The sequence below is a fragment of the Thermobia domestica genome, chromosome 12 (assembly GCF_964235325.1).
Source record: "Thermobia domestica chromosome 12, izTheDome1.hap1.1, whole genome shotgun sequence".
NCBI classification, from domain to species: domain Eukaryota; kingdom Metazoa; phylum Arthropoda; class Insecta; order Zygentoma; family Lepismatidae; genus Thermobia; species Thermobia domestica.
The window spans coordinates 207579445-207604549 of record NC_137465.1 but is presented as its reverse complement, the minus strand read 5'-3'; the positions used below and the strand labels follow the sequence as shown (position 1 = coordinate 207604549).

At 35.4% G+C, this 25105-nt stretch overlaps 2 protein-coding genes across 3 annotated transcripts in view; one reads left to right on the top strand and one right to left on the bottom strand.

The window, feature by feature from the left end:
* Nucleotides 1-2307: 2307 nt before the first annotated feature.
* LOC145666997 (uncharacterized) overlaps nt 2308-25105 on the bottom strand; it is a 32162-nt gene continuing 9364 nt past the window's right edge. The window contains exons 1-2 of one of the 2 annotated variants that reach the window (XM_081734673.1): nt 9162-9342; nt 2312-4656 (exon numbers count right to left, since the gene is read on the bottom strand). In XM_081734673.1, coding sequence (XP_081590799.1) covers nt 2493-4628 — 2136 coding nt within the window. In that variant the 5' untranslated portion in view covers nt 4629-4656; nt 9162-9342 and the 3' untranslated portion in view covers nt 2312-2492. Of the gene's footprint in view, nt 4657-9161; nt 9343-25105 lie in introns of those variants that run through there. The other variant, XM_081734674.1, reaches the window with a different exon arrangement.
* LOC145666996 (uncharacterized) lies at nt 13569-25057 on the top strand. Its single transcript, XM_081734672.1, has 2 exons — nt 13569-13682; nt 23503-25057. Exon 2 carries the CDS (start codon nt 23619-23621, stop codon nt 24960-24962), a length of 1344 nt encoding a protein of 447 aa, XP_081590798.1. The 5' UTR covers nt 13569-13682; nt 23503-23618; the 3' UTR covers nt 24963-25057.

Genomic DNA, 25105 nt, shown 5'->3' with positions numbered 1-25105 from the left:
AACAGAACGGCTTTTTGCATGGGAGGATTAAGAATGTCTAGTCTATGGAGGACCAATATTAGCAGAACAAATACGCTTACAATTGTCAAGACGTTGAATACATCGTAATGTCGTGTAGAAATCAATTCAGAAACAAGAGATGCGATAAATGCTTAGCTCTAGTCGATGAAGTTGGGCACGAGCTCAGTGAGTTCCTGGGAAATTCGGGCGCTGTGTGGAAAAAGAAATTGATGGATATATTGCCAGAAACACACAATTGAAAACATGGGAAAATATCTTCAAGAGTTAAGTTTCATCTTGCCAGAAAATATACTTAACAAACTGGCTCCTCGCGAATCTCGCCCGGGTCTGGGGGGGGGGGGACTAAGCCCTCCAGTTTTCGGAGTGACAAAACTAATTTAAGCTATTATTTATGTATTTTTTGAAGTTTATAGTAAACTAGTGATATACCTATATGATAGTCTGGGTTCTGGGTGCTCCTAGTTTTTACCTTCTAGATACGCCTCTGGCATGTCAAGAAGTTCATGGCTACAAATGTCACAACTGGTACTAAAAGATGAAGAGAATCATCTTATATATTGTAAGGCTAATTATGGGAAGGAGTAAATCCTTAAAAACATTTTTTTTTCTTGTTTTTGCTTTTTGAACAGTGGAAACGTGTAGAAAAGTTGAGCTCGTATTATTTGAAAAGTTAAGAGTATAGGAAACTGTAACTGTCATAATAAATAAATAAATAAATAAATTCTGAAGAGAAGTCCCGACCTACAAAAGTAAAGGTTTCGATGTTGTATTTCACTTACAAAACTTTACAAATTCTGCTGCATATTTGAAAATGTTCTCTTTTATTGCATTGTTAGTGCGTATTAAGTGCATATTTCAACACATTCAACAGCATAATTGCATGCATATTTAATGAATTTTAAGTGTATAAAAATCCGATATCTAGTCATAATTTAGAGCTTATGAGGGTATACTTTAATATAGCTAATTTTCATATTAAGAGGTTGTGCTGATATAGTACAGCATAAAATTTTAGGTTTACGTAAGAACATAGGCGGCGCCACAGTGGGTACAGCTGCACTCAAATTAACTTCGATTTTCAGATTTCCTACAATAATCCTTTCTGTTTTGTATAGTTATTGTTTCCTGTTCGGATATATTTGAGTGATTTCTTAAGTCTCTCATAATTTACTTGCTATTATACAGGGATTATTTTTTGAGATCTTAAGGCTCAATAGTGCAGAGCGTTCTGGCAACAATGTTAGGATGTGTTGGCAGAACGTCTTGTTGGCTAGTTTCTCATACAAACGGAGTTCCTCCAAGATGAATTATGTCAAGTCCAAACTAAGATCGACTATGCTTCAACAGAGACTCAACTCCATTATGTTGCTTTATGTTGAAAAGTCCATTTGACTGAGCATAGATACTGAAAATATCATTGAAGAATTTAAAGCCATGGTTCCATTCAACAGAAAAATGTCCTTATAAAAGCTCTGGTAATTGATGCCATTGAAAAAAAAATGTACTCTTGTACTGTACACTTAAAAATTCTGATATTTCTTTGATAAATCCATAACTCACATGCACATGTATCCATGTATAAAGTTTCTTTAAAATATGTACACTTATGTCCAAAATCATTGTCGCATATCTATAACTGTCTTCTTGAGTAAGAATATAATTTGATAATGATTTTCCAGGGTACTTTTAACACTGATACTATGTGTATAATCGGGAAATGTATGTTTGTGATAAATTTCATAGGAAAATAATTATAAATACGAAAATTAGATTGAGTAAAACAAAATGTTGCTAAATGGAAAGAGAGTTTTATTTTCGTTTTATTGTTCTTATTTATTTATTTCTTGACATAAAATTTGCCTCATACATGTCTTTGCCAATTATACACATACTAACATTATAAGAAATACCGGGAGAATGCGTTATCAAATTATATTCCTACAAGAACATATTTATAGACATGTGACAATAATTTTGGACATGAGTATACATAATAGTTTGTATTGCATACCATGTTAATATTTTTTAATATGTCTCATCCCTTACCAGCCTGCACTCACATTACCAAAATCCTGGCGCCGCCTATGCGTAAGAATTCGTTTTTCCGGAATTTCTTGAAAACTACGCATGAGGGTTTGTACTCATTTTGTCCAGTTCGATTAGATCTTTCGCTATTTATTAGATAATAAATCTTTGACATGTTTTTGAAACGGAACTCTAACCTTAAAACAAAGGTGTATCAAAACGGTTATTCATTTGAGATAATTAGAAACTATCAATAGATCAATTTTGTGTTGAACTGTTAAACAAAGCTCAATCGAATCTTTCTCAAGAAATGATAACTCATAGATAATAATCTTAAATCTTTATTTTTGACTGAACGCGAAATCTCATTCTATTGCTTCGATATCTCAAAATAAATTTAGGTTCCGTCCTCTGTGAGTGTGGTTATTGTTTTCATTTTGAACAGATCATGGAATATATACCTCAGTGAAGTTTTCCGGGTTAGTTGCTATCCAAGCTTCTTTCATAATAGCACTTGGTGTAGTACCTAGCTTTACTCCATAAGCTTTATCTGGTAATACGGTGAAGAAACCTTGAAACCACGGGGGTGGTAACGATCCCCGCATTTGTATCAGCGTCTGTCTCTTTGGTGCTTGTAATTCGAGGAGGTACTCCAAATCACTTTCCTCTCCTCCCGATGCACTAACGCTATGAGGACCAGCCGGAGGAATCACTGGTGGCGAGGGATACCATCTTGGTATTTCCGAAGAAATAGGAGCACTGGGTGTAGCTCCTCTTGAAATTTGATTCGTTCCTTTCATTGGTTCCAGGCGTTCACTTAGTGATATCCTTGGGGACTGATCTGGAGAATTTGGAGGTGTAGCAGTTACTTCTGGTATTCGTGTTTGTTTTTGGTCAGATGCTGTTATTACTGGTGTAGTACCTTTAGGTGATCCACTCGTTGCCTGAAGTAAAGTAGATGTATCTAGGAGATTTTCAGAATATGGTAATTGTAAGGAAAGTTGTGATCGAGTACGTGTTCCTTGTAGTTCTGGAGGATGGGGTAATCCGCCGATAGATTGTGGTCTAGTGGGTTTTTCTGGTAGTTCTTCAGAACGTGTTAATCCACTGGAAATTTTTGAACCATCAGGTGGTCTGAGCAATTCAATTTGAACTTTTTGCCAATCTTCAACAGCGTCTTGCATTTGTCGCTTTGGAGATATTTTTGACATAATATCTTCCATCTTTATACTGGCTTCCAATGGAATCACATCTCCAGTTTCAGAAAGCTGTGATACTGGAACTACAAGTCCCTCGTCCTCCTGCGGATAAAGATAGTTAAAAACGACTTCTGGTGGTTGTGTAAGGTTGATACCTTGCTCATCAGCGTGCAGAATAGCAACAGCTGTTTGAGGATCTATTACATCATCATCATCATCGTCATCCACTGTAGGTGCAGAAACTTCATGCAGAGGAGAGCGTTTCGTTTTCTGAGGCGACATTCTTTCAAGATCAGGTTCACCTAAAATATTGTCTGCAACCAACTCACGTAATATAGATGTTGGCAGAATGGAATCGCTGGTTTTTGACAGGAAACTTTTCGTCTTAGGTGAACTTACTTCAGGCTTGCGTGACGCTGCATCTTTAGGGCCAGTTGATAAACATGTGCAAACCTTGCGTGACACTGCTTCTTTAGGGCCAGTTGATAAACATGTGCAAACCTTGCGCGATGAACTTTGTTTCTTGGGTGATAGTGTCCTTTCTTTAGTTCTAACTGGAGAAAATGTTCTTGTACCTTCAAATGGCACATCAGGAACTTCGGGAAAGGATAAATCTTCTAAGTTTTCTTCGTCCAGAAAGACAGTAGGTGATGAAGTGGCATGGCGTTGGGTTGGAGAAACACCTTTGCTACTTCGTTTGGCCGGCCCATGAGACATAGTAGCATCTTTGGACGGTGAAGATGGCGATGGGAAAGCCGCATCACGTGTAGGTAAAGTGACATCTGTAGCTGCCGAAATGTGGCGACTAGGTGAAGTAATTTTGTGTTGCGCCTTTACTGGGGAAGATTTTCTTGGAGAAGTAGTTATGCTATCCAGAAATTGTGAAAATTGTTCAAAGGTTTCATCATCTGCTAGATCAAATGGACCTTGAGTTACGTTACGTAGAGGTGAGGTAGGAGGGAATGGTTTAGGTTTACTCGGCGATGGAGTTTTCGGTGGGGAAGTTTTGGAACTCCTTTTTGGCGCAATCAGTTCTTCTGATTCAAACTTCGAAAAATCGTCAAAGGCTTCGTCTTCAACTCGTTTCACAGGGCTGGGTGTCTTTGGTTTTGGTTTAGTTGGAGATTGACGTTTAGTTGGCGAAAACGACTTTGCAGTAATTTTGGATGGAGGAAGTTCCTCTTCTGGACTGAAAATATCTTCTTCAAGATCCAAGAAGCTAGGCATTGAAATATCCATAATGCCATCGGTATCTTCTTCAGCACAATAGCAGTTTGGATCATGTCTATTTCGTCTGTCAGGACAATAACAATGATAGTACCTTTCTTCGTGTTTCGAAATATCTCGCATTACTTTTTCTTTATCAACTTGTCTTGCCATCATGTTTGTTAGGCGAACAGATTACCGCAATCTATTGAAGGGGAAAAAATAAATGTTTGCTGTTAATAGACTTTGAAGAATACTATATTTTTAAAAACATATATTACTACTAATAAAACTATGTAGTAATATCCATAATAATATTTTGCAATTGGTACAATCTTTGATACAAAATATGATCGTGTTTAAACGACCATTATCATTCTATGATAGTAAAGCTACAGACTTATAAAGCTTAATTTCGCTGCTCAAGCTTGCGAAATCCCTATTAACTGTTTTGGTAGCCTTTTCAGTTTTCTAAATCAGTGAAGTGATATGATCAGCGAACTGGCAACATTGATTCAGAATTCTATTTAGGAAAAAATAATTTATATACGAACTGGTCATTATACGTTAAAAAAATATGTCAAACAAGAGAGCCTCATTTTTACCAGTGATGTTCTTCAGGGAAAACACATCGGTAAGTATTTAAGTTATAACGCTACAAGCTTAAGTGAAGGGATCTTACCTAACGTAGTAATTCATGTGTACAGCTTTCTGAAGCTTTATTTCCTTAGGTTGTAGCGAAAAAAAAAGGTAATTTTTACCTACGTGGCTTCCCTCAAGATCTGCCAATGGTTTTAGCGATTATCTTCCAGAAATAATCCGCATATAGAAAAGGAGAAGTCGCAATGAGAGAACAACTGACTAACAGCAAGGCCAAACCACTTAGCTTAGAAACTTTAAATTTTGACAGTGCATAGGATTTTTAACGTAAAGCACCACTAAGGAAGATTTTTTTAGAAATTCGATGAGGAAGCGGGAAATAGGTGATGGTAATTATTATAGTAAAATGTTCATATCTCTGAAGAGTAGAAATATCAAATTTGAAGGATAAGGGGGAAAACAAGGAATGTCCATGTATGCGCTTTTTCGGTTGCTTTGTCCTATCTATTGGTGACTCTTGGTACTATTTGACTATATATGCCATGCATGCGTAGATGTAGAAATGTCCATGTAAAAATTGGCAAAAGATTTAACTAACCCTATTCTTTTTACGCGGTTTTCAATATTAAAACGGCGTTTTCTCCAAAATGCAGTTTTGTGACTCCTCTTTTTCTCCCCTTTCCCTTCGTTTGGTATATGGGCTTCTCATTTAACATATTTAAACACTGTTTTATTGTTTTTTGGTATTTCCGCTAATAGAGACGGAAAAAAGAAGAAAGAAGAATGTGAGATACAATTGTTGCAATAAGACGACCACACCTTGAAATCTCTTAAGGTTAGAGACATGAAAATTGGTAATTACACTATTCATCTAAAATAATTAGGCACTTATTTCAAGTGTTTTATTATTATTATTATTATTATTATTATTATTATTATTATTATTATTATTATTATTATTATTATTATTATCCTTTAGAAAGGAAGAAATGCGGTCTTCATTTTATGAACCTTTTTCACTCACTCTTGTAGATATATATTAAATAATGAAGATGAGAGACAACATCCCTGTCGAACTTTCCTTCCAATTGCACTCTCCTCTGTCAGTTCCTCCCCTATCCTAACACTCACATGTAGGTTCATATATAAATTTCTTATGAGTCTTCGATCTTTCTATTCCAACTCAACTTTCTTTAGAACTTCCAACAACAATTCCCAATTTACGAAATCAAAAGCCTTTTCTAGATCAATAAATACCATGTACAGTTTTTTCCCTTTTTCTATAAACCTTTCACCGATCATTCTTAATAATTCAATTGCATCCCTTGTGCCCTTACCTTTCCTGAACCCGAGTTGTTCCCTCAACTTTTTCATTTTTTTTTTCCATGTAACCTTCTGTTCAAAATTTTAAGGGAAAGAGGAGTTAACATGTTTTCACAAAGGATAATACCAGAAACGTATTCTTGTCGTACGAAGAACGGAATCAAAGGCTGAAATATGAAGTAAGAGGCTGCAGAATCTGGCCCGCAGCTAGCTCTTAATATTTCTATCTTAAAAATAAAAAGAAAATATGAAATGTCTCTTATCGTGTTTTTTTCTATAGAAAAATATAATATTAATCGTATATGAAATTTGTTCAGGGAATTTTCAAGGTGCTAACTTGTGGGGGGAGGGGAATTTCTGCAATTAGTAGTTTTGGAAGAAAATTCCCTCCCCGCCTGACAGCTTACTGAAGGATAAATAAGCTGACGTGTAAATTAATCACAGTAATACATATGTGAACAACATGTAATGGGTCAATTATTTAGTTAGAAATAGTCTTTCCCTAATCTTGCATAGTTTAATTGTTCAAATATGTGAACTCTCTATGCCGAAACCAGGGATGAATTCAGGCGTAGCCCTGGGGAATCTCTCCCCCAAAGAAAATTCATTCCCCCCGGAGAAACTCTCAAAATTTTGATCACAAAATGTAGAAATTACTTCACCCAAACTCCCCTCCCCCCGAGGAGTTCATATTTTCCCCGGGTGAAAATGTCTGAATTCAATACTGGCCGAAACATTCCAGTGTGAAGAGATCTTCTAGAATTTTAACTTGCAAAACATGCTGCATATGAATCTCGAGTGGAGTGAGGAATGTAAAATTCCCAAAATGCATTTTGAGCGCCAGTAGTGTTTTCAAATTACATAACACACAACTAAGTGTGATATCGTAGCGGTTTTTTTTTTTTTTAAGTAATGCCCAACAACTGGCAGTTCCAGTGACGGCCCAAAAATTCGTAATAAACATTGTTACCAAAATTAGCTCTAGACACATTGTAACGTAAGAGTGCTCTGCTCTGATTATTTGTATTTTGAATAATTGTCACAGGACACTTTGTTCATATTGACTAAAAATAATGAGGCACTTAGACACCCCGTTTGTGAATAAGGCAAAACGTGACAACAGTTCATTAAACAGAACACCTGGTCACCTTACCCCCACTCTCCATGTTTCCGACACGCACACAGATACACTTCAACTGTTATGATTTCGTACCTTGCCTCAGGTGGTATTTTAATTATCTTCACAAATTTTTACAATAATCTCAAAGATTATAGCAAACCTTGATCCTTAACAAGCTATAACATTGGGTGTATGCAGTGGCGGCGATTGGACGTTAAAAGTGGGGGGGCAAGACATGATCTGAATATTTGTATACCAATGTTAATATACAAATTTCCCTGGTTGAAACTATATACATTAATAGGCCATTTCAGAAAAGTGGGGGGCAACTGCCCCCCTTTGACCCCCCCTAATCGCCGCCCATGGGTGTATGGTTCAATGGTTACATATACGGGATATTCCATAAGTCTGGAAATAGAGAAAATGATCGTGTACACTGTGTTCGATATGTTAAACCTTCTGTTGCTTGCGTTGTAAAATAGACCAAATCATGCACGTCTGGAGATTACATCGAGTAGTCTGTGGTGTTTCTTCTTGCTCAAACTCATAGTTATCTGCTACAAAGCAAGAACATCATGATTTTTCTGTTTTCAGACTTATAGAGCACTCCGTATTATAGTAATATTATAGTAATAAATAGTATCTTTCTTGTTATTTTTTTCGCATTACGTACTCGACATTTGTATTCGAATTAAACACTTACCACAAAAATCCAGAGAGATGTAGGTTAATATAGGGTGTTTAATAGGGTGTTTCAAAACAACAACACCGACAACGTTTGGGAGGTGATTCCTGACACCAAGATAAGACAAAAATTATGGGACCTACCCTAGTCGGGTCAAGACTTCACTTAAGAACTAGTATGTGCCCTATGCAAATATTCATGTTTCAGAATCCTGCGGTACTTTTGCAACAGTTTTTACGGAGGTAGTTGGTGAGTACTCAAATAATACCCCTTAGCCAAACTCCCTCTTTAAAAATTGTTGCATGAGTACCGCAGGATTCTGAAACATGCTTTTTTTTTTTTTTTTTTTGATAGGGCACATATTAGTTCCTAAGTGAAGTCTTGACCCGACTATCTTACGATAGATCCCATAGTTTTGGAGCTATGGACCTTTAAAATTCCTTTTTTCATGTTTTCGGCAGCCTATAACTTCGAAAGGAAACATTTGTTCACCCAGGTTGGCCTATACTTTTTGTCTTATCTTGGTGTCAGGAATCGTCTCCCACACGTTGTCGGTGTTGTTTTGAAACACTCTGTATATAATTATCATCTTTCATTAGTGAATACAACTAACTAACGTAGAAGGTTTCGTAATTAACATATAAATTGTCATGTTTATATACTTAATAATATATTTTATTTTATGGTTTCATATTTTAGTAAAATGCATAAGTGTAATATGTATGCCGTCTGCTACCTGATAATATTTTCTATGTAGACCCTATTTAATTGAAAACTTATGTTTACATTTGAATTTCTCGCGTTTTGTAGGCAAATAAATTAAATTAAATTAAATATTGTTTTCAAGTGAAATAAAACGCGACAGAAAATCCAATGCGTTGTAGTCTGACGTTTCTACTGCTTACAAAGGATAAATACTTCATTCTTCTAGTATTATCCTCGCACTAATGGTAGAGTACTTACTGTACTGACGTAAACTTACCTATAGAAACAGCAATTTATTTTTATTCTAAAATTACTCATTCGTATGAAGAAATAGTTACATCAATCGGTTGGTGGATTAGAAAGAAATTTTTATGGCGTCTCAAGTTCCAATTTTCATTGAAGGTTCCAAGGTAATAAATGGAACCTAGATTCAAAATCCGCCATTGTTTTTTTAACAATTTGATTTATTTTAAACTACAAACATTTACAAATTTTAATCATTGTTGCCTATTTGAAACTTTTCCCGCGTATTGCGACAATTAACTTTTTTTTTTTTTTAAGTCAAAGGGTCTGAGAAGAAATTGAGTTGAGTTCCTTTACTTAGTGAGCTCAGTGTTGCCAGACCAGCCAGTTGGAAAACCAGGAGATTCGAAGACAAGAAACAGGAGAAAGCAGTAGACACATACAGTGGTGGCGTTTGAATGTAAATCCGGAGGGAGGCAATAAAATTTGCCATTATTAAGGGGGCAGTAGTCAAAACAAGCAGTCCAGAATTCATTTCCGATTAACTACGTTGAACAAATGAAAGGGAAAAGTCCCGATTTATATTAATATTATTTGATACACACATGTTTGAAGTAAACCGTAGTGAAAGAGCAAAGTGAAGTGGGAAAATGTCTTTTCATGCACGTAGCGATAACGTAACTGTGTTGTACAGTCACACGTGATCGTGACGTAAGACGATTTCTTGCTGACGATCGTGGAGAAACGATCTAAGCCACTCTTCCAACCCAAGTCCCAAACTAAACAACACTTAGTTGTAAATCTTCCAGAAAGTCATAAAAACGCCAACCATAATGCATATAGAAGATGACGTATAGTTGTATTCTTTGGATTCATATTATATACAGTAAAGCTCTATAACTATATGCTCTACAGAGATTTGTGTATTATAACAGAGAAATTTCGTCTTTTTATGTGAGGAAACATTGAAAATTCAATATTAATAATAATATATTTCTTTAACTTCTCGAATTAAGGAAAAAGCAGGAGATTGTTCACTTTTCATTTTCTTTCGCAGTAGATCAGTAGAACGTAGAAAAAGCAGGAGATCTCCTGCAAAATCAGTAGATCTGACAACACTGAGTGAGCTGTTTTCAAGGTCGAACACATTGAAGGCAGAAGACTGCCTGGCTGTTTCGGTGTGAAGATCAAAGAGGTGTTGCCAGTACGTATGAAATCAAGGATGCTATCCTTGTATGAAGAAGTAACCTTGAAAATTGAATCTTCACTGAAATCGAATCCGCTTTTCAAGATAATTCAAAATTCCAGTGTAGACCTGTTGAGGTTCTCTGACAAATTTTGTTTGTTCATGCTCTTGTAATACCATGAATCCAACGATTTTTTGCCTGTTAATAATTTCTGTACGCAACTGCAGTAATATGGAATATACGAGGCGCATGTAAAAATAAAAGGGGCAATAATATTTACACAGAGTTGGCAACACTGAAAGTTGAACATACAGACGAGCATATCCTAGTATTCTGTGCTTACAACAGAGGTAGCATCGTCCGAGTGAAATTGCGTACATGCAAGTAGCAGTAAGGTGAAATGACTACCATAATACAAAATCCCGTCCACCAAATGTGAAGTGAGATCTGTTGTACGATTTATGAACGCGAAACAACTCAATGCAGCTGATATCCATTGGGAATTGCGTGACATCTACGGTCCGACTGTAATGAGTGAAGGGAAGGTTAAGCAATGGTGCAGAGAGTCTCGGGAAGGATGTTCAAACGTCCATGACATTCTCTTGTTCCTTGTCCTTTTGAAGGCTTCCTCCCCTTCAAAAACATGTTGCATATGGCGGAGGAAAGAAGATGAAATATTGAAGCTTTCCTTTAAAGATTGGCTAATATAATCAATATTTTCTACATCAAAATTCCAAATACAGGTTAAGACAATATAATAGCTGTTTCTATCTTATATCAATTGTCATTTAATTCTGTTACTCTATTATCTTTTTGGGAATGATGTTCTAAACAACATACTAAAAGTCCCCTTAAATCTCAGGTGCCCTTCGCCGCCATATTGGAAAATGGCCGCTGGAAGTATCAAATCAACAATACCCAGATAAAAATAGCAATATCTTCGCTATGGTTGAACATGAAAAGATAAACTAAGTGTCGTTTTATAGAACGTATATAACATAATATTTTTTAAAGAGAAACAATTTTTCATAAAACGCATACTTTTAGAAATATTTAGCTCTAAATTCTAAAATTCCGAAAACTACCGTCAAACTGATTTAAAATTTTATTGAACTTAGGAAGTAATTATTAACAAGTTAAAATATCATATAGATGTTGATAAAGATGATTTAAATGACACTAAAATCCCAAAACTTCTTCGTTCGCCATATTGAAAAATGTCCTAATGTCCGAAGTAATTGAAAGATAATATTTTAAGTGAAATACAAAATCTGGACCGGGCTAAATATTTGAGAAACTGTAAATGCTGGTAAGATTGTGGTGTGGTGTGGAATATGAAACGAAAAACTTATTGGACCTGTTTTCATTGATGGGACCTTGGATGCTGCACAATATTGAGATATGCTTAAAAACACTTTATGCCACTTTTGTTGGAAGAGGAAGAGTGGCAACAAGATGCGGCACTGCATTATGGTCGTAATGTAATCGATGGCTCAATGAACACTTTCCCGGTTGTTGGATAGGTCAGCATGGATCAGTTGAGTGTCCAGCAAGGTCCCCCGACCTAACTCTGTTGGGTTTCTATCTTTGGGGGCACTTTAAAGCTATTGTCTACCAGTGTAAAATTATTGACATTGACTACCTGAAAAGAAGAATCATTAGTGTCTGTGAACAAATATCACCAACTATGCTTCGCAGAGTGCACAAGCACTGGGTCTCACGGTTAAGGATACAGAACGGTGGGCATGCTAAACATGTAATGTGATTGTAATTATCTCATGTTTGTTAGCTCTCTCTTTTCCTGGTTATTAAAGAATACGTAATGTGAAATGTTACAAAGCTTGTTTTTTACTTTATCTTTATTCTTCAATTCGAAACTTCGTACAGCATATTTCACAGCATTTCATATAACACATCCTAAATCTATTCACAACTTCAAAACTGTTGCAGGTTTTGGAAAAATAACCTTACCATTGGGTTTCTCTTCGAACGAGGATACTGTTTAATATGTCACACGACCATGTTGCTATTTAAAATAAATAAGTTGATTCCAAGATGGCGGAGGACAACCTTAAACGCGTCATAATGTTTCCCCCTTGCACCGCCATTGATCTCAATTGACTTCGGATCGGCTGCATTTACAGTTTCTCAAATATTTAGCCCGGTCCAGATTTTGTATTTCACTTAAAATATTATCTTTCAATTACTCCGGACATTTGGACATTTTTCAATATGGCGAACGACGAAGTTGTGGGATTTTAGTATGTCATTTAAATAATCTTTATCAACATCTATATCAATTTTAAACTTGTTAATAATTACTTCCTAAGTTCAATAAAATTTTAAATCAGTTTGACGGTAGTTTTCGGAATTTTAGAATTTAGAGTTAAATATTTCTAAAAGTATGCGTTTTATGAAAGATGGTTTCTCTTTAAAAATTGTTGTGTTATCTATGTTCTTTAAAACGACACTTAGTTTATCTGTTTATGTTCAACCATAGCGAAGACATTGCTATTTTTATCTGGGTATTGTTGGTTTGACATTTTCCAGCATCCATTTTCCAATATGGCGGCTAATGTCACCTGGGATTTCAGGGGACTTTTAGTATGTTTAGAACATCATTCCCAACATCTGTACCAATTTCCAGCCTGTTACTAATTCGTTCCTTAATTTTTGCTAGTTTGACTGCACTATTATGGATAATATTATCAGGGAAACACAAATCAGTTATTCCCTTGAAAAGTTTATTTTGTTTGGGTTTCGTACTTTCTTTACATGGAGGTATAACCCCTGATTTAAATAATATTGTTATTAACACAACCAACACGATTAGTGGAAACCCTTTTACTGAAATGATAGTACCGTGCATCTTGTATTTTATAATCCATTCTTAACTAAAGCAACACTTGTTATTCTCATAACTAATAACTAAAATAATTATAATGAACATAAGGTATTATTAATATAGTAACTTAAACAATTTATAATACTTTAAACTTATAAAGACTGCAATACGTGTTTACATGGCTTACAATGCATGCGGCTCTTGTATCATTCCAAAATTGTTCAGCAATAAATGCATTTTTAGGTGGACAAACATCGTGTGCGTCGGTTTTCTGGTGTTATTCCGTTTCCTCCTACTTTCTTCATTCCACTATTTAATTTATTATAGTCATCCCCGTTTCCCTTACCCTCGGAACATAATCTTGGGACACTAAATCAAAAGAAAGTAATAAATAAAAACATAACAACAACAATGATATAAATACGTTTTTTATCCAGGTATATGGTAGTGAAATTGTTACTATGTAAATTTTCTACAGTTCAATCATATCTACCATACATGCAATAGAAAATTTTCCTCTCCGGTATGTAGAGATTATAGACATTAATTAGATTAGTAAACGTATAATTATCTAAAGAAAAGTGTTAAATAGTTATTTCTGAATCATATTACGTCGTTGGTTATCCGATAGATTCCGTTCATAAATAAATATGAATTCCTTTTCCACAGGGTTCCAGATATGGCAAATTATGTGTAGATGAAGCCGTACGCCATATGTCGCCACCGACACTCTAATATTGCGTGTTAAATAAATTTCTATGTTTATAAAAGAGCAAAACATTAGTATTTTGAATCAGGAAATCAACTAAATCTGATCCGTCCTAAAAGAATATTGATTCTTATTTTTAAATAAGGTAATGTTCTGATTCGTTACATTAGAATCATAGAATCGAGCTTTTAAAAAAATCCTCATAAGATTCAAACAATTCAGTTCTTACATGTGGTACATAATTGTATTGATAGGTGATCTTGTTCCTATAAGGAGTTAATGACAGGTATCATCTTTCAAATAATCGAAATCAGTGATGTTCAAATGATGACGCACAAGTATGTATCATCCACCTGCGGATAAAAAAGGCAGGTCTTCATGATATGATTTCTTTCCATGAATAAAAGGAAGATTGTCGCTGGTGATTATCGAAACCAATGGTGATTTCTGTGTGTTACCGCGTTTACCGCCGATAAGCAAATAATTAAACATAATTTATTATAGAAATTCCTCAAAATCAACTTTAAAATATCCTTTTTCATTTCACGATAACCTCTGCGCTTCCTTGAGTACAACATAGAAAGCATTCAGCACCTTCTAGCTTGTGTAAAAAGGAAATCATTCAACTGTATTATTACAGCACTTCAAGCAACCAATCTATACGTATTTATGAAACAGCATTAAGAAAATGCAACACATCCTAAATAGCAGTCAAATTCATCACTAAGTGTCTGCGAGAACCTCTAAACTTTCTGCTCCATCATGCAGAGAGAGATGCCAAGAGTCGGATATAGGTTTAGTGGGGCCCTAAGCTACTGCAGGTAACGGGGCCCTTTAAATATCAAGATGAACGTAGACAGCCTATAGAGAAATGAAGAAACTAGTGATATTTTAGGAGGCAGACTAGCAGAAGAGGCCCCATTACTTGCGTCACAAGAGTCTACATAAAACGAAGCACTGTTGCTATAAGTAGAGTTTATCTTATTATTTTTCTTATATTTTAGAAATGTATATCCAGTTGTTTCCTTTAATTTTTGGGGCCCTAAGCTATAGCTTGTTTAGCTTATACGTAAATCCAGCACTGGATGCTACCTTTCATCCAAATGGAAAAGTGGTTTTGGTGGTAATCTGGAAAACATTTGAGGTCCCATTCCGCAACAGTTTGCGCCAAAGCAATGCAAAATTTGGGCTTTCGTTTGCTATAACAATTATAGCAGTTATAATTGATTTTTGTATAATTTGAGTTGCGTTATGCTTCGCAATATTTGCGAAGGCTGGTATGGTTTGGCGCCCTGGAAATTGTAACGAGACGATGTAAAATCTATTGATTTCTTCAACACCAAATTAATTGTATTTATTAAGCCTATATTAACATTAATGTTACTAGAATGAAAATTAATGCCAATGGAAAATCAATGAAAAAACTGAAGTCGTCCATATGTCTCATAAGGAGACGGCTAATTGAAAGCTTATTGCAAAGACATAATGAAGAGATTGGAAACGATGTGTAGCACGTAAGCTAAATATGGATAGAACATTATCAAAAGTCAAGTAGTTTGATTATGCATCTTCTGCGAATTGCCCAAGGCGCTCCACGCGGAGGTAACATGCTTGACCCTCACATCTGGATTTGAAATCTCCAGACTCGATTTAGCATGCAATGTAACTTTTGACCTGATCACGTGACACAGTCTGGTTCTTATGGCAAACCGGATAGGCCGTTTCTAGTTTTAGTCCCACACTTATTCCCTTTATGCTAAGGGAGACGAGTGATTAATAAATAAAGAGGAATGATAAGAAAGAATTGGTAGAGTGAGAAAATGGTAGGAGACGGGACAATCTCGAGAAAAAACAGAGACACGATGTTGTTCCTACAAATTCACTTTGCCTGAGGTTGAGCACAATAAACATACACAGCGCACAGAGGTAGGGTTGTCAATTTAGTCACTTTGTGGCTAGATCTGGTCATTTTGAAAACCTGACTAGCCACAAATTTAAAAACAAAAGCCTCTATTCTAGCCATATGTTTTTTGCTTTTAGCTATTTCTAGCCAGTTTCTGAATTCAGCCACTTTTTGATATATTCTTCTGTGTGAAATTTTCCTATTTCTTGAAGTTTGGTTCGTTCTCTAAGCATTCTAAACCCTACTGCTAGAATTGACCCTCTACAAGGTAGCATTGATAATCATGGTTACACAGTAGAGAATGTTTAAAACCTGTAAGTTATCAGTAGATATTGAGAAACATCTTCGGGGAAGAAGTGTAAGTTTGATAAATCTCGTTAAAGAAATTCAGAATAGACTTTCTGATTATATAGGCTTCTTTACGGAATGACGCTTTTCAGTGTCAATAAAGATTTCAAAACCAGTGAAATAGTCTGTTAATAACTTAGCTTTAGCTTATACTTTGGGATTTGAAGACAATATCGATAAAATTGACAATGAGTTGCGAATATAAATGTCATGAAATGGGTAAATAAGTTTTCAACTGAAGAACTTTTACAAATAATAAATTAGTACGCAGATGCTGGAGAAGAGAGTCCATTCTCAGTAGTTTCTTTGGCTTTCTTTCATACTGATGCTTTCACATTCGAACGCGAAAGTGAAGTGTGAGTTCAACCATGTGGATATAGTCAAAAATAGACTCAGTAACAGGTTGAAAACAAAAACGCTTTCTTCAATTTTAAGAGTGAGATTTGGGTTGCACCGTGTGTAAAACTATTATTTTTAATATGAAATTTCAGATAGTTTTGCAACAAGTTGAAACAAAAGCACCCCGGCAGGCCTGTATCCAGGGGGTCTAGGGGGCCGGGCCCCCCTAAATTTTTGCTGGCCCCTTAAAAGTTTTACAGTAGGCTTGCAAAAAAACTATAATATGGTGATGAATTATCATATGGTTGGATCGGGCCCCCCTAACTTCAGCCGGGTCCCCCCTACATTTTTGGGCTGGCTACGGGCCTGCACCCCGGTACAAGAAACCAAGACAAAAGAACCTGCCTCAACCTGAAGAAGAAGTTCATAATATTTATTTCTGTTAGAAGTGTTTTGCCTTAATTTTATGTTATTATAGGAACCGAATTTATTTAACTTTGATTCAGCTCGGAAGTTTTTTTTTAAAGTCATTTCTGGCCATTTTTAGCTATTGATTTTAGCCACTTTTTTTCGTTGAGTGTTAGCAACACTACACAGAGGGCCAAAAGATTAGGACAGCAAATAGATTAGATAAATATGTTTCTGTAATCGAAGTGGAAACATTAAAGTTTTCTGATAGACTGGTATGAAGACGTTTTAACTTCAATCATTTATACATTTTTGGATGGAAGTCGTTATGGGTCAATGTATTTAAAAAAAAAAAAAAAAAAACACTTTCATCGTAATGGTTGATGGGACGAACCGAAACAAAGTCGTAAGATGAATTCCAACCCTAGAACTTCCTAATTACTGCACAAAAATGACGCAGATTCCATTTGATCTCGTCCACGCCCAATCAAAATTAATCAAAGAAGCTGCATCTTATTTTATAATTAATAGCACATGCACTATCTGTTGTTTAATGTGAATTATGATAGCAATGTACAGCTTAATCAGATAAATGTTTACTTAAGCAAAGAGAACTACTTAAAATTTAGAAAAGCAATAAAAATGTATATCAAATACGGTTATCTGAATCAGTGCTCACAATACAGTAATGTTGGGTAAGTTACTTGTAAAAATGTAAGGCGTTACAAGTTACTTTACTTTCCCTTAAGCTGTAACGAGTTACTAACGTGTTACCTGCCCCAGAAAAGTAACTGTTACCCTGCTTCGGAACTAACGCAAGTAACGCGTTACTTTCAGGTCCGAAATTTTGAATATGTAAATATATATATACTACCACTACCACTATTATTATTATTGCACATTCTGATTTTCCCCAATAACCATAAATGTTTAGAACTGTAGGTTGATAATAATAGCGCTGCTGTATCTTTTGTTGTGGACAGTTACACTACTGGAAATTTGATATGTTACGCTGACTTTCTAAACGCAATATTGCACGTTCTGTATCTCTTTATGTAGACCTAAGAACAAATTCTGATTTAACAGCTATATGAACATTTTCTTATAATGTAACACCGACTAAAATGCCATACTGCGTTATAAAAAAAAACGGCGGCATATTATTATTATTCTGCTAAACTAATTATATATTATTATGCAAAATTAAAAATGCAGAACATAGAAAAGCATTACACTACAACTAATAAATTGAGAACACATGAACTGCAGGTGAATCAAAATTTACTAGTAACTCTAAAATTGATGCATGTTTTTTTTTAAGCTAGTTGTTCTAAACTCTATAGTCAACGGAACTCTAGAATACGCAAATTGATCTGAAAGAATTCCAATATCATACACCATCAATAAATTATTTTCAAGTAATAAAATTGCTCACATTTTGTACGTGTAAACTGCAACGGCTTTTGATCACTTCTTTTACATGTAGCCTATGTGTGCAGCAGGAGTGCGAAACGTGTACAGAACGTGTGATAATTGTACATGACATGCACCCTTGGAAGTTTTGCACGTTTTTCACACATTTGGTACACGATTTCCACTCGTTATATACCTGTAAAAGAAGTGATCAAAAGTCGTTGAAGTTTAGGTGTGCAAAAAGTGTAGGATTTTTTATAGTGTGTGTTGCACTATTTGTATTTGCTTTATATATATATATATATATATATATATATATATATATATATATATATATATATATATATATATGCTATTAACTATGATCATTGCTTTATAAGGCCTGTAAAACAGTATGCAATATTTTTTTACCTTGAAGTTTTGACTTTTCGCTGACTAATTTAAAACCTACTTATCCTAGTTCAAAGAGTATATCATAGAAACTCACTATACTATTGTCACGATAACCAATCAACACATTAAACCTTCTACTTCGCATACACTCAATATACATTTTTTAATTAATCTCTTGAGAAAATGAAATCAACTTTTTTCTTACTTTGTTATAATTGAAACATTCTTTTTTTTTTTTTTTGCGAAGAAGTTGCAACTTCTAAAGTCTCCGTAGGTATAAACAGAATAGCACTATACAAGAATGAAGTATTGGAGAAAGCATTAATATAATATTATTAAGAGCACGCGTAAACAAGTTATTAACATTTAGACAATAGCTTGATCCCAAATGTTTGCGTCTGTACTGTTTCGGTCTAATCTACATAGAACACTTACAAAAAAACTTTAGATGCTTCCTCAAATTTGTGGACGACCTCCTGACTGTTGATAAATATTTCCCGTCGGAGCACTTCAAACACTTTTAGTTTTGAATTCTGTTCACCATCATCCTCAGCTTTTAAGAAAAGTATTTTTTCAAATATTCGAACGATGAAATATTTTCGTTCTCTATTTTTGTGAAAACAGCACCAATCGAAGTAAACTAGACTACCATTGCATTCGCAGTTCACTCACTAAATGTATTGATTCGGAGTTGTCAAAATCTATGGCAAAATCTTCCAGGTAATTGCAATCAGTACACGTGGTTTTCCTGAGGTTATACTCATATTCCAAAAACAGCAAGTAGCACTAAGTTCTTATTTGTTTCTCTGTGTGTCGGTGACTGATTACCGGTCACTGACATAGTTCATGCTCCATTAGAGTGGTCCTTAGATATATGAAAAAAATAAATTTTCGAATTTCTTCCGCCGCACTCCCAATTTGTTTTCTTCGGTAATAAAAACATCATACACAAAATTTCACAAAAATCCATCAACGTTAACCCATGCTACAAAGCAGTTGATTTCTGTTTTTAAAAAATTACATATGAATCTCAATAGCACTCGATTTACTATTTGTCAATAAACGTATAATAATTATCACAAATGTAAATAGAATAATATAAAGTTTTCCTCCGTAATTCAGAATTGACTGGTGTTCAAATACAGTCGGTTGGTTATCAGGCAACAAGTTACCAGTATCACAATCATCCTAAGTACCTATAGTAATATATAGTGTTATGACGCACTGTGGAAAAGATATTTGGAACTGTTTCTCATGCCACTTGCTTCGTTAATAAGATTTACATTAGTTAGGAATCAATCAGCTAGTAAATACAAATAAAAATGTTAGTGGCTGATATTCCAAAAAATTGACAAAAATATATACTTTGAAATGTAAATCGACTTAACGATAACTTTTACTTTTTAAGCAAAGTAGCTTTCCCATATCCTGGAAACAAGTTTTTATATTGTCATGAATTTGGTAGAGTCAATGATGGATCGAGATTTTATCCCCTTCACCAATTTATTATAAAATTTGATAAGTACAAAACGTTTTTGATTACAAAGAGTACAATAGTGTTTTCTCGTTAATGTTCAAGTACAGGAGAATAGGTGTTTTTCACGGTGCTCCTTCTCTCAAGCCAGTCTCCAAGGCACCCGCCGGTTCGGTGAGTCTGGAAGAATAGTCCCCTTAGCTCAAGGCAGCTTCGCAAGGCTTGGTTGTAGAAAGGACCCCTAGTCCAGTGCGACCTCGGGAAGGATGGGTGTCCCCTAGTCCAGTGCGACCTCGGGAAGGATAGGTGTACCCCTAGTCCAGTGCGACCTCAGGGCGGTGTAGGTGATTTGATCAGTTGGACGACTGATATTGGGTCCCTCGGTGGTCCTCCTTTTATTTGTCCTCCTCGGGTCCTTCCGTGAGGTCCCGTCTGCTTTCGGCTAGGTTATTTATAAACAATAGCACGTGTTCAGTTGACACATGCGTCTGTCGTGATGTGGGGATTCTTGCAATATTCTTTCACCACTTGCAAAAAGAATTGCTTTTGTTCTTTATTTTTAATTAGAACTGTTTTGTAATCTTCCATTTACTTCACAGCTCTTTCAGCTGCGTCATTTGTAACACAGCTTATCAACTATTTTTTTTTTTAGAAGAAATTCATTATTTGTCGACAAGAAAACCGGATCAAGGTCCAAAAACCCTGTAGAAATCCGAAACTTTTCGATGAGCTTCTTCATGTTTCGTGTCACAAAATCAGCAATTGCTTTTTCTTCAATACTATTTATTTCACTAGCGTGCAGTTCAAATCGCTTCATAGTTTCATACGAACTTCCACTATTTTTAAATGTTCTGCCATTTTCTGTCTTTGTTCATTATTGACATTCTCGTCAAAAAAAAAAAAAAAAAAATGAAAGGGCCACAGACTCCTCCGAGAGGTACCAAACATGCCAGGAAAACTTCAATAGAGCCACTCTCGAGACATTAGAGTTTATGAGTTTGTACGTTTGAAGGTTCTTCAAAAATTGAAATCTTGATGTTGTGAACAAGCTGCACCGGACAAGTAAACCAAGCTTTTACATACAACATAAACCAAGCTTTTTAGAACAAGAAAAGTGCACAGTCTTTCTGCTTCCTGCTCATTTAATTTAAACTAATTACGGAATAGAAATATTTCTAAACAGCATAAGGCTTTTCCCATCCACCTTGCCTGACGTACAGCTAGAGGCAAACGGAAAGAAATACCTCCAGGAGGCATACTTCCTAGAAAAATTACTGTAAGCTCTTAAAGTTCTCTGTAATCCTCTCTCCAATGCTCTATTTCCAAATTTTGAACAGCAAAAAATAGCATATCTTTCTTCGTGTTGCAAAGAACTGAATTAACACTTCGATCAGAAAGTCCTGTAACAAAATTGTTGTGTTGAAATCTCGGCCATTCTCTCTGGAAACGCTTAAAAATTGGTACCTCTGGTCCGAAGAAATTGAAACACATTCTTCAAATACACACTTTAAAATCAATTGAAAAACGTGATGCCTACACTGAAGATATAAAAGTTTTTTTTTTTTTCAATTTCTGTTCAAGAAGAATGCAACCTCCATTGATACGTCCAGTATTAGATGAAGTTGTGTCCCAATGCCTCTGCTGGTGCGATTAATATGTATATGGATCTCTATCAATCAATTTATAGCGATCAAAAGCTGCAATGAGTCGTGGAGTAATAAAATGTACATTCCCTCTTCTTCTCGAAAATCCTGTCACTGCCTCATCAGAATCTACTCCTTCCATTGGAATTGTATTTTCTTTTTGGCACAGGTCTTCGTCTTCACCACTTGAATTCATAATTGACAATTCACCCGATTCGTTCACTTTACAGGACGTCCATTTTGTCCTCCTGAATTTGTATTAAGTCTAAAGCATTTGCATGGGCTATATCAAATAAATCGTCTAACATATCTAAGAAATACGTGTCTTGTCTCTTCTTCCCTTCACTATTGATTTTTGAAACCGACGCCACATTTCGTACAATCCAATGAGTTTATCGATGCTGTGGTGAGTATCCTTAATCGGTATTTTTGCTTTAGACCAAAACATTTCTCTTTCACAAATAGCTAACCAAGCATTCTCTCTTAAAGGTAATTTCGCCGTTCGTAAGTTATAAAAGAATGCACCAAGTACTTGTCTGTTGGACGGTAACTTAGAACCCAATATATGTTCACTCATATTACCAACGAGGTATATACCACTGTGATGACTGAATTCACTAGGCACCGGACTCATAATGATCAATTTGTCACGTGATGTTCAAGACCCACAACGAAACTTCAATCCCCTGAAAATAACGATCATGTTATCATATCAAACGACTACAAATACAAAATACAAAAATTGAAATACACGTTATAAATAATCTAAAGTTATTTTAGTTACAATAACAGTTGTAATTAAAAACGACAGAGAGAACGATTTAGTTGTAAATGATTGTAAAACAAATAATTGAACTGAATTGATGTTTAGTTTAACGTCCTTTTCAGCAGCGAGGCTATATGAGACGTGGACCTACTTATTAACGTGGAATCCGAACCATATGAGCTCCCGCCGGGAATTGAACCCGGGTCTCCCACGTCTAAAAAATAATTGAGATTTATTCATTTCCAATTTAATTTTGTTCATAAATCTGCTCTAAACTACACATAAAATGTGATTAAATAGAATTTAAACTTGTGAATGCATTGTCATCTATTGAGCAACGTAGGAAACTACTCTTTTCTAAATCGTATTTCTACAAAGATTAAAATGTCTTAGTGGCACCATTTATCATCGTCATAACGAACTCAAATTTACACAGGACACTTTTCTCATTAAAAGGAAAAAATTAAGGGGTGCGGTCTCAGATATACACAATAAGGACCACCCTAATCGAGAAATATACAAATCGAGAAATAAGGACCACCCTAATGCTCCATTCATTGCTCCATTCTGAGAAATTTACTTACAGGAAAGAAAGAAATATTTCCGAAAGAAATATACATATATTGCATTTACTCATCCAAAATGTAACGCAAAGAAATTAATGCAAACTAGATAAGTTACTTTAAAATTTGTAACGCGTTACCGTTACAGTTACTTTGGAAAAAATGTAACGCGTCACTTCCGTTACGTTACTTCGCAAGACTCCAATACAGATGACAGTGTATAAATTAAATCCCTAAGTAATACAAAATGAACCCAATCTTCTGCGCTGTAGATAAATGATCTGTCAATTACATTACGCATACGTACTAAAGTAAAAAGTACAGATAAATTATTCAAATGCTAAGTGTAGTAATTAACATCAATGTTTTCTTAATCTCTTCCAGAATCCATCATGAAAACTTAGAACAGAAAAATCCAACTCTTCATTCTGTTACCAAGATGTGGGATTAGGGAAGGAAGATGTTCATATGATTCCACTAGTTGCTATAAAACTGCAAACATGTCAGGCTCTAAAAGATGGCGGGCTCTTTCTGCATCGGACGTTCATTATAACAATGATAAGGCGCCAGAAGCTGTTGACGACGGCCAGTTGAATCTAGATACATTTAATTACGCACAGTTGCTTGATGAAGAACGGGAAACATTTGATGCTGTCAAACACTGTGTTGAGAATGGATGGAGTGACAAAGATATCATTGATGAGTTTGTTACGAAGGATTCAGCTACAGGTTACGAAGGCATTCAGATGCGAGTCTCGCTAATAGTAAAGTTTCTTTCATTCGTGCGATACCAACAAGCAAAGAGTCAACAAGGAGTATGTGGAAACATGGTGGAAGGGGAGGAAACAGCAGCCATGTCCTCACAGGACCCAGTGATAGAGATGAAAAGTGAAACAGATCTTAATTGTAACAAAGAAGTACATGATCTTGTAAGAGCATGCGTAACTGATGGTGAAGACAACAATCAAATATTCAACATCTTACTTGAGAGACAGATGATTTCTGATGAGAATGGCGAAGATATCCGTGGGAAGGTGAATGACTTCATCGAATATGTGAGAGAAAAGATGCAGTGTGAAGCAGATGCGGGAAGAATTGACGAGAATAAAGAAATGGCGTTTCTGCAAAATTTCATCAATGATGGCAAATCAACTCGTGAAGTTTACGCCTGGTACGAAATGCAAAACTACAATCCCTATCAACTGTATAACATTCTGAAACTTTATGGTGTGCTAAGGACACAATGTAAACAAAATGCACCTCAACACGATGTGAATCTGTTTTGTTATAAAACTTCTGAAAATGTTTTAAATACGTTATCTTCAGGAGATGTACAATTTAATCAAACAAAAGATAGGGAAAATGAGCGTTACGATGAGATATTCAGAGGAGTTGGTGACCAAATACCAACAACGACGAAAGAGCAGTTACCATCCTATCAGCCTGAAGATTTTTCACAAGAACAAAATCTTTTTGAAGAGTTGGAATTCTGGGTTAAGAAAGGTTACACGGACAACCAAATTATGGCTATAGTAGAACCACAAGGTTTCGACAATAAAAGGATCCGACAGCGTCTTCCCGTTATTAGGGCTATCCATCAAGAGGAGCGAAGATCTCCGGAAATAAAAATGGCCGATGAGACTTCTTATGTTGTTAGTTATGAAGAAACCGAAGACAATTTGTTTCATCTGTTGAAAAACTACATAGCTACTGGAGTAACAGATCCTGAGATAATTGCCAAGTTGGCTCGAGAAGAAGTGATTGAAGGATCGGAGGAAAATATCACTTACATTCAAAATATTCTCAGTGAAATACGACAGGCGAATCAGCAATATTCATTCTAAGAAAATGCTCTGTACAACTTCCTTCCTAAAACGAACAAAATAGTAATTCCTTGTAATCCATTGTAGTTAGCTTGCAATAAATTTTCGTAAATGCGCCATAACCCTTTCAATCTCCTTTACTTAAACATCATTAAAATGCTGTA

What these genes read in the sequence shown, in the direction of transcription:
- LOC145666996 (XM_081734672.1), top strand. Translation starts at nt 23,619, where the DNA reads ATGTCAGGCTCTAAAAGATGGCGGGCTCTTTCTGCATCGGACGTTCAT.